General features: G+C 45.3%; 1 protein-coding gene across 2 annotated transcripts in view; it reads right to left on the bottom strand.

Moving 5' to 3' along the window:
- Nucleotides 1-595: 595 nt before the first annotated feature.
- The window catches only part of CLDN18 (claudin 18), a 28,868-nt gene continuing 15,619 nt past the window's right edge, over nt 596-13,844 (bottom strand). For both annotated transcript variants that reach the window (XM_029940823.1, XM_029940822.1), the window contains exons 2-5: nt 9,009-9,173; nt 8,257-8,374; nt 3,726-3,836; nt 596-2,765 (exon numbers count right to left, since the gene is read on the bottom strand). In XM_029940823.1, the coding sequence (XP_029796683.1) occupies nt 2,594-2,765; nt 3,726-3,836; nt 8,257-8,374; nt 9,009-9,173 (566 nt within the window). In that variant the 3' untranslated portion in view covers nt 596-2,593. The remainder of the gene's footprint in view (nt 2,766-3,725; nt 3,837-8,256; nt 8,375-9,008; nt 9,174-13,844) is intronic.

Raw genomic sequence — 13,844 nt, forward strand, 5'->3', positions numbered from 1 at the left:
TACTCTAAATGTTGTGATTGGCTCCCACCAAAAGTAACAACGTATGGTTAAAGTCACTGCCAATATTGATAGGCGATAGTGATTGGGTCACTATACCTGTGGCAGAATTTCCTGTGCCTCCCCCTTCCCAAGCCCATAAAGGCCCTGCCCCGCCTTTGTTCGGGGCTCTCAGCATGGATCCACCACTCCGGTAAAGTCTGTGAGCCCGCGTTTAGGTTTGCGAGCCTAAACCTGTAATAAAGCCCTTTGCTTGTGCATGTGTGACTCGGTCTCCCTGGTAGTTTCTGGTTTTGGGGGACAATATTAAAAATCTGGGCATAACAGCACTAAGGGTCAGACAGACCAAACGTGGTCCTTGGATCCCATGCCACATGCCTGGCTGCCCAGGAAATTCGTTTTTATTCAGGTTTCTCAACTTTCAGAAACCACTAACTGGGCTGGATCAGACCTAGCTGGCCTCCACGCAGCCAGGCGATGGCTGAGCAGACAGCTTCTGCCAGCAGACACACTCCAGGAGATGTCCTCAGCTTTGAGGTGCTGAGACACCCATCTCCACTTTCCGAAGCTTAGGACAAAAGAGCAGGAGTTGTTCAAATGTGAGATAATAGTATTTTTAATATTTACTTAACAAAACATGCAGGTTAATAGTCAATGCATATACAATAGGACGGAGCAACAACAATAACAATTACAAGGCGCAACCTAACTCCACCAAGGCTTTCAAACAACGTGTTGGATAGAGAATGTGCTAATTAAAAACCCAGCTGAGCCGCACCTCAGGGCCTCACCTGACCAGGGGCTTTCTGGTGGTAGGAAGGAGAGCCCGTTGTGCTCATGGCTTTCAAGTCAAATCTCGAGAACCCTTTATAATCTCCATGCCCTATGGTCTTCAGTTTGGTCTTCTCCCATCCCTGCTTCCCCCCCGCCCCTTGAATTGATTTATCTATTTACCCTTTATCCCATCTCAGACAATGAGTTCCATGAATACTTTGAGATAGAGCAGGGTCTCGGAGTGTGTTTTGGCTGCAGGTGAACAAAATTCCTTTCTGTTGAATGGGCTGTGATCTGGATTTCCCCAGACATAATCTGTCCAGCCTGAAGACCCCCATGAATATTCTCCCATCTCCTTAGAGGCCACTTTTATATGCATTATTGATGTGAATACTTCTTTCCCCAAATAACCCAGTGGTGAGATTCCCCCACTGTCTGCTGCTCCCTGATTAGGTAATTTGAGAGACTGCCCTGACGTTAGTTCCCGGGGGGTCTATCCTGGTTCTGGTGTTGGGATAGGATTCTGGTAGCCTAGAAGGAGAGTAGGCTTTCTGCAGCAGCGATGTGAACACAGGAAAGGTGTGAGGCTGCAAAGAGCTTTCAGTTCTCGAACATCCAGTGGAGCAACGATTGTAGGTGAATTTAGTGAAGGAAAGAGCTCTCAGTGTAACAACGGTAACCACAGGGCCAAGTAAGTGCTACTGTTAAGGGACAGTGACCTCTGGCCATGCAAGTATGGACGTGTGTCACTTGGAAACATAATATTACTTTCAGGGTCATCACTGTTTTCTTGTTGTTTTTCAAAAGAACTGGTTTCAACTCACTCCCTAGGTTTCACCCTTTGGTTTTTACAGGGTTACACTGTATCTATCTTGTATAGTCTCAGCCCCGGAGAGCTCCAAGGGAAACAATTAAGATGAGTGAACATTTCATGGAATTCAAACTTAAGTGTGATTTTACAAAGTTCATATTGACAATATCAAAGCAATTATTTTTTCTTTTTCTTCTATTCATGTGTAGGGGTGAGGCTAATTCACAGAGACAGTATATCATTTCACTAATACATTATTTATTCTAACTATATTTAGAATGCCAAATATACTCAGATTACCCACAAGTATCCATCCTTTCCTTTTTCTTCTAGGGACACTTTCTGGCCTGTGACAGAAAGAGGCCCTGCAGTGGAGGGCCCAGGAGACCCCGGGGGGCCAGGCGTCTTGCCGGAGTTAGCTGATGCCAACAAAAGCAGAAAGCATTCTTCAAACTGAAATCACTTTGGGTCCAGGTAATGTTCAAGGTCACAGTGTAAGAAAACTCAGATAATGAGCTGGAGACATGAAAAATATCTTTTCCCATCACCTCTTCTTCAATCAGTGTTTATTAGTGGCCAGGTTGGCGGGGGAGGTTAAAATCAAAAAGCAGAAAATGATGTCTTTTGATCTACTCTCCTTTTTTCCTTTCCGAATTGTTCTGGGGGTGAGTTGGGAGATAGATCATTGATGGGCTGCTGTCTGATAGGAATTCAAACCACATTCTGTCATCAGATTAGGAAGGTTAAATTAAAAAAATAAAAGAAATAGAGGATTGAAAACTGTGAACTATAGCCTCTTATTCATATCTGATAACTTTGCTGGTTTTGTTATGGAGCATTAGAGACAGGGATATGTGGCCCAGACCATCTGGCCTCTTCACGGGTGAAATCAAGGTTTTTCTAACTTCCAACTGTGAGTCAAAAGCAATCAGGAGCCAAGGTAAAATCTCCTTGTGTTTCAAGTGCACTCTACCTGGGGGGCTCTTTCGCCCGGGCCGGGGGGTCTTGGAATTACACATAGTCGTACTTGGAAGGATGAGATTGTACCTCGTCCTCCGTGCGGGCACCCCCATCGTACATCTTCTTGGTTTTGCTGTTGGGCCCAAAGCCAGTGCTGGCCTTGAAGCCCCCGGGCTTGTAGCCGACATTGTGGCCCGAGGCATGATAAGACACGGCTTTGTAGCTGAGAGAGAAAGAAACATTCAGTGACCACGGATGTATTTGGTAAGAGGGCAGCCCACTCCATTTCCCCTGCAATGTCTCAGTTTTAACCTGGAAAGTCCAGAGTCCCAGGAAACCCTTAGCCCTGGGCAAACAGAGACAGCTGGTCACCCCCAGGCTTTGAGACACCGGCTTTCCTGCCTCTGCATTGGAGCAGAATTTCTTGCCTTGTATTAAGCTGGTACATAGTGACCAGTGAGTTTCCTCTGTTAATCAATGAAAACAAAGCTCAGCCAGAAACAATGTCCAGAGGAACATGGTTAGGCCAAAAATATCACAGGATTTGTGAGTGTGAAGGTACGTATATGGAGCCCACCTCCTCTAACCTGCGCAGTTTACAGGTAGGAGGCCCAGAGAAGGCAAGTGACTTGTTAGAAGTCACGGGACTAGTTAGCAGTAGCCCTGGACTGGGATCGAGGTCTCCCTGTTCCTGGCCCCGTTCTGGGGTTACAGGGGGTTTCTCTGCAGCAGTACTTGGGCAGTTTGGAACGGATGCCTCTTTGTCCCGAGGGCCTGGCCTGCACATTGTGCAAGGTTTAGCAGCATCCCTGCCCCCAGCCACAAGATGCCAGGATCACCCCCACCCCACCCCAAAACTGCAACAATCAAGAGTGTTCATTTGTTGCTACATGTCCCCTGGAGGGCAGAATTGTTTTCAGCTGAGAACCACTGAGTTCCAGAATACTAGAGTCAGAGGGAAGCTAGAGGGATTTTTTTTTTTCTCTCAAACAGGACCATTACTAAATCTGCTCAGCTGAAATGTTCCTATTCTGTTCTTTAGGTCCCCCATAAAAGAGATGGCACAGGATCCTTCACTTAATAAAGTTCTTCCATAAACCTAGCCTGATTATTCTGGCTGCAAATTACACTTTAAAATGGACTCGGATGGAATGTCTGATTGCACTGGGAAGGGGAGACTCACGTGGTTTCCTCAGGCACAAGGCCCCGGCAGGCGATGCACATCATCACACCCCCAATTAGTGTGAGGCCTCCGGCGACCCAGCCCACGAACAGGGCCGAACCGAAGGTGTACCTGAGGGGGGAAGTGAGGCCGTGAGTGCGGGTGACTCCACTCTGAGACTCCACCCGCTGCGCCTGGCCACGCCCACGCCCGTCCTCTGTCAGCCCTTCTGGGGGGTTCCACACCTATCCCCAACCATGCCGCTGAACGCTCTGTTGGGTCCCAGCCAGCTGAATGAGGGACCCTGGAGAACAGCAGTGGGACTGAAGCTCGTCAGTATAGCAGCAGTGGGATTCTCGGGCCCCTGGCATCACTCAGGCATGGAATTAATTATAAGTCTCTACTCTCAGAGAAACATTTCTGCGAATCCCCCTCCCTCCCTATTGGCATTAGTAGGGGCGGGGGTGTCTTCAAGAGAAATTTGAGAGATATGGAAGCAGTCTGAAGTTGTTATTTCTGAAGGAATTTTGGCCCCTCAAGTTCTTACTATGGGCTAAGAAGCTTTCATCTTATCTAACTCAAGTAGCCCTGGCAGCCGTCCATGGGAGTAGGAGCATTAGTGTCAGGAAGAACTAATGTGAAGTGACCATTCATTCTTTCATTTGTTTGCTCATTTGTTCCACAAGTATTTATTAAGCTCCCACCATGTGCGTGTCACCACCCTGGTGCTGCGATGCAGGGGTGAGTGAGATCTCACTTTCCTGGTACTTCTGCTCCAGTCCACACTGGGGTTCAAACTGTGGCGTCTGACTCCAGTGCTGGTGCCTTTCCCCTGTGAGGGGTGCCTCATGGGACTCTGTTACATCTGAGCAGGATTGTCTGAGAACAAGGTCTCCTGAGAATAGATACATTCTGATTCCACACAGACCTTTGTAGATGGTGGAGACAGTGGCCAAAAACTTTTAGGATATCAGTGGGTATTTTGTTGGTTAGAAAGTTACCAACTTTCCCTTCATCTCCAAGAGCCCCGCAGAAAAGGATGGCTCAGCATGGTGGATACCTGCCCTTGGAGGTCTTCCACTTGTGTTCATCAAAGAGCATAGGGCTGTTTGTGGAACACATGAATCACTAGTATGTTAAAAAAAAATCACCAACTAAGAATATTACACCAGTAGCTGGAAGACAGCAATATGTGTGCAGACCTCCACAACCTAAGAAAATAAGATACTTTTTAGATGTGCTTTAAAAGTACACACATTTTAGCAGGATCAAAGTAAGCAATATAAGCCTGATGACCAAGTGTAACGTAAAGGGCAAAGTGGGGGAGACTGAGCTCAAGGCTTGAAAAAGTTCTGGAAGAAAAGTTATCTGTAGGCCCTTTTTACTTCCTTTGGGCTTGGAAAAGACAGACATTTGTTTTGAGAGCTGTTGGTTTGGAATGAAGAACCTCATCCTGTTATGCCCAAGTTTCCAATATCACCCCCCCCAAAAAAAGACCAGAGACTACCAGGGAGACCGAGTCACGCATGCAAAAGCAAAGGGCTTTATTAAGGGCTTAAGCTCAAGCTCACAGACTCCACCAATCTGCTGGCCACGTGGAGAGAGAGCCCCGAACAAAGGTGGGGTAGGGCTTTTATGAGTTTGAGAAGGGGGAGTTACAGGAAATGACCACACAGGCACAGCAATCCAATCCCTACCCCCCTATCAATACTGGCAGTTGTGGGAGCCAATCACAACATTTAGAGTATTGACCAATCAGAGTGGCCCCAGGACCCTTACATAGGGCATGACTAGGCCCCCCCCCTAGAAAGGTCAAAAGTGTCAGCTGGCCTCTCCTGATTGAGCGCCCCAAGAGTTGTCCCTCCCTCCCTGGGCAATGACATGGAGAAGCTGGCAGCTTCCCCTTTAAGTACAGGGGAAGCCTGAATCAGACCTGTGTCCTTACAATCCCACCTTGTTGGCCCTTCTCAGCATAGCTAGGGGCTTAACAGGTAACCTTTCCCTGGACCTCCTCCTGAGGGGCTCCTGGCGAATCTCCTGGGGGTAGCCTCAGTCCCTCTGCCCTGGTACAGACAGAACCCCTGTCCTTGATACCTCTATAGATGGTCAAGTGACTACATAATGTTAATAACAACCACCACTACCATTTATTGAGCACTGACTGACACTGTGATGGATGCTTTTATCACAATCTCATTTAATTCTTCCAACAGCCCCATTTTGCAGGATTTCTTACTCCCATTGTAAAGATGAGGGGATTGAGGCTTAGAGAGGCTAAGTAACTTTTTCAAAGACACAGAAAGACACAGGAGCTACTGAAATTCAAATACAGATCCCTCTGCCTCCAAAGCATTCATAGTTCATCATTAAGCTAATACTATCTTCTATGCGAGGGGAACATGGGGACTGAGATCTCCTTTCACTTAGATCCTCTTGGTCAAGGTTAGCAAACTTAATACCTAACTGGGATAGCTAAGAACTCCCCCACAAGCATAATGATAAATGGCTCTAGCATTGGGACATTTGAGAGTGGTGGGGATAAACTGGAGAGGGTGAGCCCTTGCATCTGTTTTGCAGCTGCAGATTGTTTCCATAGAGAGTGAGGGCCCAGAACTGCTGGTTCTGATTTTTTTCTTTTACGAGAAGCTGGAAAAACGATTGCATACATGCATGTGTGTGTGAATGTGTGTGGTGTGTAATGCGCTTGTAGTAAACACTAATGGGACTTTGCCCATGTCCCTTATGTCCCTTTCACCATTTCTGTGTCTCTTCTTCAGCTCCTGTGGTCTTTGCCTTTGCCTGTTGGTCCCCATGCTTACCCCTGGAGGTCTGGCTTTTGGTTCAGCCACCGGAGCCATTTTGCCCATGTGCACAGAGACTGACTGGTGCTGAAGTATGAAAGTTAGGGAGTCAAGACAACTCTGAGGTATGCTTCATGTCTCATAGCTCCTCAGGATTGGGTTGAGTCCCAGACTTCATTGCAAATTACCCCCTTTCTGGTCCTGGGTGCCTCACTTTCTACCCGGTCTCCCCTTCCTTAATATATCACTTGTACATGGAGCCTCAGAATCAGGATATGTTTCTGAGTAACCAAACCTATGACACTTCTAATTTTTAAAAAGTGGTGAATATTTCAGGTTATAAAAAATGTTTAGGCTAATACAAAACTCTTTATGAGCTCTGAATAGCACGAAAGCAGGCACTCTGTAGCTTGGATACACTTAACACGGCATTGGCAGAGGATGGGATGCTGGGACCACATGGGTACCAGAACGCCCATCAGTTGACTGTCAAGATCTTTCTTGGCAGCTGTGTGGTCTTGTGTGACTTCTGGGTAGAGAGGATGAGAAGACAGAAAGAAGGGGAAAACTTCAGGAGCAACCCATTCAGGGGATCTTCTAGAATCCTATTGTTTCTACCTCAGGACTGAAGTTGCCTGACCAAGAGATGGGGCAGGTTCTAGGGAGATGGTGTGATTTGCCCATGACGGAAGAGTTTCCTAGGACACGGGACTTTCAGTGCTAAAACTGGTAAAGTGCCAGGAAAACCAAAATGGGTTGGTCAGCATACTTCTAAGTTGTCCTTGTAACCAAGAGACCATGGGAAGATGAGGGGAGCCTGTGGGGATCACTTCCTTCTCATTCTTGAAACAATGCAGGAACATGGATGGAGACTGGAGTTCCAGGGAGCCAGAGAGTAATGGATTTATCACAACCTCAGTCCTTGTCTATATCCTATGATGGTTTGGCTGTAGAAATACCAAGTATATCCACTTCAGAGATGATGGGTCACTTAGATATGATATTTACATCACTGTCTCAGAACAAGGCTTTTCTCCTTCAAGAATTTGCTGCTGCTTTTTGCTTTGAAATATGTCCCTTTGAAGTGGCTAAATGAATATGGGTGTTAGAGTTGCTCTTCCATTGTTTAAAAGTTCTACCCTGCTTCAGACACCAAATTATAGTAGGGTTTCATCTCCCTCAGCTAGACTGTAACCTCAGTGAGGGTGGGGAACTTGTCTTATCCCCAGCTCTCAGAACAGTTCCTGGCCCACAGCAGGTGCTCCATACATTTGTAGAACGAACGAATGAATGAATGAGAAAAAGAGGCAGCTGTACAAGGAAGAAACATAACATTACTCTTCTCACCTGTACTGAACCTTGCTCAGCTCTACTCCAGCTTTTACCTGTCCCTAGTCAGCTTCCCGTCGTGGCCTGGAGATGTGGGTTGATGCTCATTTACATGCCCAGGCTAATAGTGCCTGTTCCATTGCCACCACAATGGGGCCTATGTAAGCATGTTAGATAAATACTGTGAACTGTCGCTGTATTTCAATGCAAATGTCAGCTCAGCCTCAAGTCATAGCACCAAGGATATTTCACTGAAATGAAGTTTATGAATTTACAGATCATTGTTGATTTACGATATGGCATGGCTGCCTCTGATAAATTTTTGCTATTTCAGGCACTGACAGTCACATTAGGCATATGTGTTTAATAGGATTTTATAACAATATTCACCACAGAACAGTCAGACTAGATTGGAAGCTTACCTGGTCTGAACAGTCTGCACCATCCCACCCAGGCCCGTGTACATGTTAGCTGTAGACATCCAGAAGTTAGTAACCAGCATGTTGGCAAACACAGATACTCCAGCGATTGCACAGAGACCTGTGGGCAAAAAACCAGAAAGCTCCAGAGTCAGCTTTAAAGGGATCACAATGTTTCTGAGGCAATGTATGCCGAAATGAGTTGAGTTGAGCAGGTGCAGAGTATTCCATTCCTATAACAGAATGCCTAATCCAAGCATTGATTATTGAATTCCCACTATGTGCTAGGCATTATGTTGGACTCTCTCAGAGTGCTTAGATTCTCTTATCTCTCTAATTGTGGAAGGATTTGTATATGTGCAGAAAGAGATTTTCCATGCATCTTGGGACAAGGGATTAGTAATACACATTTTTGGGACTGGTCCTTTGATGATCTCAAGCATACTTTCCTTAAAATCATTTTCAAGAATCTTGCCAAAATAACATCTTTAGGGACTGAGTCACATGCCTACTTTAGGATTGGGAGTCCCTTATAATAATTCCAGGTGGCAGCTAAGGGGGACTTTAACATTCATGATCATTCTGTAGAGCATAATTGGGCCCGAGTCTCAGATCTTGAATCCCACTGTGTAAAGTTCTGATCCATGTTCAAACCGTGCTCAGTAAGGAGAAGCCGTGTTTCTTCTGCCAGAATAATTTTACTTGGACATTCCCAGAATCAAGTTTGAGAGAGGGACCCCTGGCTGCTTGTTTACCTGAGATGATGAACATGACCCCAGAGGTCAGTGTCATGTTGGCTTTGGCAGAGTCCTCCATGCTGCCTATGCGGATGCACTTCAGGGCGAAGATGGACACAAGGAGGGCGATGGCACCCAGGACAATGCCTACGATCATCAGGGCTCTCACTGCCTGCAGCATTGCTGTGGGACACGAGACAAGGCACAAGCAGACATATAAGACCACGTCCACATGATTGATTAAGCTTTAGTTTAATAAAATAAAGCAACCACAATCAGCCAGTATCAAATTCCTGAGAAATAACAAGTCTATAGACTGTGAACCTTGTCATTGTCAAGCATTGTGGAATTGTGAGAAATGCAAAACCACGCTGTAGAATCCTCTGATTCTTGAAGGATCTGCACAGTTGTCTGTCTCAGATCGTGAATGAGAAAATCATGGACTGTTGGGAGTCGTGATAACCAATGGATAACTATTTCATTTCCTCATTTTAATTTTTTTTTACATTTATTTATTATTGAGAGACAGAGAGAGACAGAGCATGAACAGGGGAGGGCCAGAGAGAGGAGTCAAAGAATCCAAAGCAGCCTCCAGGCTCTGAGCAAGACGTCAGCACAGAGCCCGATGTGGGGCTCAAACCCACAAACCATGAGATCATGACCTAAGCTGAAGTCGGATGCTCAACTGACTGATCCGCCCAGGTGCCCCTCATTTCATCATTTTAAAGCTTGATAAGCTGGAGTCTAGAAAGAGGAAATGGCTTGACCAAGGTGACATGAAAAATTATTGATAGAGCTTATAGTAAAACTGTGTGACTTTCTCTTCTAGTCTTTTCATATGGGCTCAATGCTTCTTACTATTGTGTCCACTTTAGGAACCCCCAATACTCATTTATAGCATGTAGTGAAGGAAGGTTACTAGGTGATATACCAAGGGCGCCATATTTTTGCCTCTTTCCAAAGGGACTCCTATAGTCCGGGTGAGCTGTAGGTTTTGGGGTGTATATAACAGACTGCTATATCATTTACAGGCCTTTCAACATGACCAGTTCCCTTCTCAGGAAGCAATGGAAGCTGTAGATCCTGCTGGGACTCTCCCCCAGGACCTCCCTTCCAGATATATCCAAAGTGGTTTCTAGTGTGTCCTTAATGTGCACTGACTCATCTCAACAGTTTTTTTTTTGAACCCCTATAACTCTAGGCACAGGGATGACAGTAATTAATAGGTCAACCATAGTCTCTGTACTCATGGATCTTATGTCAAAGTGGGGAAAGACAGCCATTAAACATGCCTACTACAAGCATAATGCATTTTACAAAAGAAAGACAAATGAGTCTTGGTGTTTTCCAGAGGGAAAGGCCCCATGTGTGGGTATTTCTGGTGGAGCAGAACTGAAGAATTGTGTGAAGCAAAGCAGAAAGCTCTGTCTTACCCTAGTTATCATAACCAATTGCTACTTTTGATTGAAAGCTGTAAGTGGCTTTTCAGACATTAACAAATCTAATTCACATTTAAAAACCTCTGCAATGTTGGTGATATGATTACCTTCATTTTACAATTGAAGAAATTGAGACAGAGAGGTTCAGAAGTTTGCTCAAGGACATATTTCAAGGGACAAGCAAGAGCTGGGGGTCAAACCCAGAACTGTCGCAAAATTGTTTTTCCCATCCCAGTACATTGCTTTGAGGTACTCAATCCTGGAAAAACAGGCTGCTGTCAGGGTCCGAAGATCTTTAGGCACCTAAGAGAATGTATCCTTCAAACTTGGAGACTCAGCCATGAAATATCATCCTCTAAAATGGATGCTAAAAATGTATAAAGAAATATTCTCTAAAAATCATCTCAGGGAATAACCTGTCCCAGGAGGTTTTATTTATGAGTGTGATTCTCGAGACAAGGAAATCCTAGGAGGAATTTCTCTCTAATCTCTCCAGGAAGATTTTCATCTCAAATATGGCCAATATCCGTGGTGCTGGCAGTTTATTCACTCTAAGGTGTGTATCACGAAGCAACTTGTCATGACGGAAGAATTGGGAATCAATGAAGCATATTGAAAGAGGAGAGGCTGGTCATGCAGAATTGGTTAGAAGCCTTCAGCATTGTCTGAGGAAGGGAGGCACCGGCAACTTTCCTTCTGTGGAGATGATGGTATCCAGCCACGTTAGTACTATGCCACTTGATTCTGATTCTCTTCTCCCTGATGCAACTTCTGACTTTAACGTTGCTTCTCTGCTGAGAAGAGAATCTACAAGCAGTTATATAATCAGCCTTGGTCCTATTAGCAATTATATTCTCCGGGTAAATATATCGGTTTATGGTATGGATCAGTCCTCCAGGATCTGACCATTCATTCCTGGAAGAATTGAACTGATTAACATTGGCATCTTGAGATTGCAGCTGAGTTCTGATGGTAGAGCTGTGGTGACCCCAGTAGGACAAGGAGAACCCATGAGGGCCTTGGAGTGGGCCTTGGATCCACTCCTAATGTGGGAGGTCTGTAGAGTGCCACATTTGTTCTCTAAAGCCTTGCTCGATGGCTTTGCTGTCCCCACAGGATACTGGGAACCAACATTCTGTTCATTCCTTTACTAACAAATGCAAGTGTGTGTCACCTACTTGTGTATTCATTTACATCTTTGTGTTTTCATCCAGCGTGTGTTGGTATATGCTCATAGTCATATGCTACATAACCATATAACTCAAACATGTATTTGGTCATTTACTCACATATTTTTAAGCTTAAATTCTCTATAAAACCCTTTGTCAGATGCTGTAGAAGGATACAATGTCATGAAAAATAATCACTGTCTTCAAGCAGTTTAAAACCTGGGAAGATCGTATTTTTACTGGAAATACTGAACCTCAAATTTCTTTTCACTTTGGGAGTATCTTGGCTAAGTAATAATACAATCACTTTCTCATAGTTGCTCATGATGTGAATCTAGTTCTCTTTAACACATGCAATTAGACTACAAGCCTGGACAGCTATGGAGAGGACATTTGTGGGGGAGCCCCAGACTTCAGGAAATATCCTCCAGGCCATATTAATGTGTATGGTACTACCAGAAAACTGAACACATGGGAAGAGGAAGGGGCTTGACTTTCTCTTCATCTTGTCCTCATGGGCCTCTTATGAACCTCAAATCTGCCCAGAAACCCACTGGAGGTTTTAAAAACTGCTCTTGTTCTGACATTTTAAGCCTTAAGCTACTCAGAAACAAAATTATTTATCCCTTTTGAGAAGCACCTGGCAAGGCATCTTGTTAAAACAACTAAAACCAACCAACCAATCAACCAACCAACCAACCAACGAACCAACCAAAAACCAAATAAACAATATTAACTAAGTAAGTAGGATAAAGAATGTCTTTTCCTCATTCTATAAAAAATTACATTTCTTCTGGATTCTCAGCAAGGGTGGCATCAGTGACTCTTTAGACTTACTAGTTTTAATGTTTGTTCCTGAAAACATATCAAGAGGTGGCTGTGGCTGAGGCACATTGCTGGATTAGAAGAGCTGTGAGACTGGCAAGTGGGGGTGAAAGCACTGTGGACCTGCCTCATGTGGGGAATTGCTGCTGTTATGCCACAGGAGCCCTTGGGCATTGGAGCCTGCCCTGCTCAGCCTTTGCCTCAGGCTCTCGGGTGCCCTCTTGTCTCTGCTGAGGCAGGTATGCATGGCAAGGCCTCATTTCCTTCCTACTCTCTCTTGACCTCTGGATTTCGGATGAACACTGGCATCTGCTTTGAATCAGGAGTCCATGTTCACCCTGATCACCTTTCTCTTAGCCTGTGGTTGGAAAAGACACAACATTGTTTTATACCTTGTGGGTCCACTGTCACAGTCACAATCCTGGGCCAGGGAGCATAGACCAAGTTCTTCCTTGCTTTGGAGATCCCTTGAAGGGTGCTTCTGAGAGTGGGAGCTGTGATGGGGGCAGATCCCAGGAAGTAGGAGGGAATGTTCTCTACCACTCATTGTTAGAACTCCCCTATGTCTAATAATGACCATGGAGATGCATGGGGGTGACCTGAACTTTCTTTCCAGCTGGAAGAGTCTACTATCTGGGATTCTAATCCTTTATAGATAGGTACCCAGAGAAACTGCTCCCAAAGGGGGTAGGTTTCTCTTCTAGCCACTCTGTCTCTTATTTGCTATTCTGAGCAAGAGGCACATAAGCTTATCAGCTGATAACAGGTGAGTCAACGGCTCTATAGACTGATTCCCTGCACCAAAGGTGTGACTACGGCATTCTTTCCAATGAACAATGAGGCATTATCAGGCTTAAAGGGTGGGCAGGATTCAACACTGACAGAAGCAAACAGAAAAATGGGAACTCAGTGTTCCCTCCCTGTTGCAAAATATCTTATTCCCCCAAACAGCTATGGACTGACAGGCAAGGTGTCTTTGGGTGTGGTTCCCAACTCTGGCTGCATTTTAGCATCTCTTGGGGAGCTTTTAAAGAAATATTACTGTTTTGCCTCTACCCCTAGAGATTTTCATTAAATTATTCAATAACATAAGATTTCAAGGAATAATTTGAAAAAACAGCCCTCAAGAGGCTCAAAAAGAGGTGCTCAGAGTGGGAAATTGAGAGGAAAGAGTTCCCAGGGGCTGACATCCCTGAGCTAGCTGGGGTGTGGGGGTGGGGCCTGTGAGACAGCAAATCACCAGGAGCCAAAGGCCTGGACCTGAGGCTTTTGTTGGTGGTGGTTAGAGAGGACCCATACCTCAGGCATAGCTTGGCTTCAGATTGGAGGCAGGGGAATCTGATGGAGAAGTCCAAAGGAGGGGAGCCCAGAGGAGGGAAGTCTGAGGCCAGGTCTCAGAGAAAGACCTTTTAGAACAAGGG

Source organism: Suricata suricatta, chromosome 5 (genome assembly GCF_006229205.1).
Source record: "Suricata suricatta isolate VVHF042 chromosome 5, meerkat_22Aug2017_6uvM2_HiC, whole genome shotgun sequence".
In the NCBI taxonomy this organism is placed as follows: domain Eukaryota; kingdom Metazoa; phylum Chordata; class Mammalia; order Carnivora; family Herpestidae; genus Suricata; species Suricata suricatta.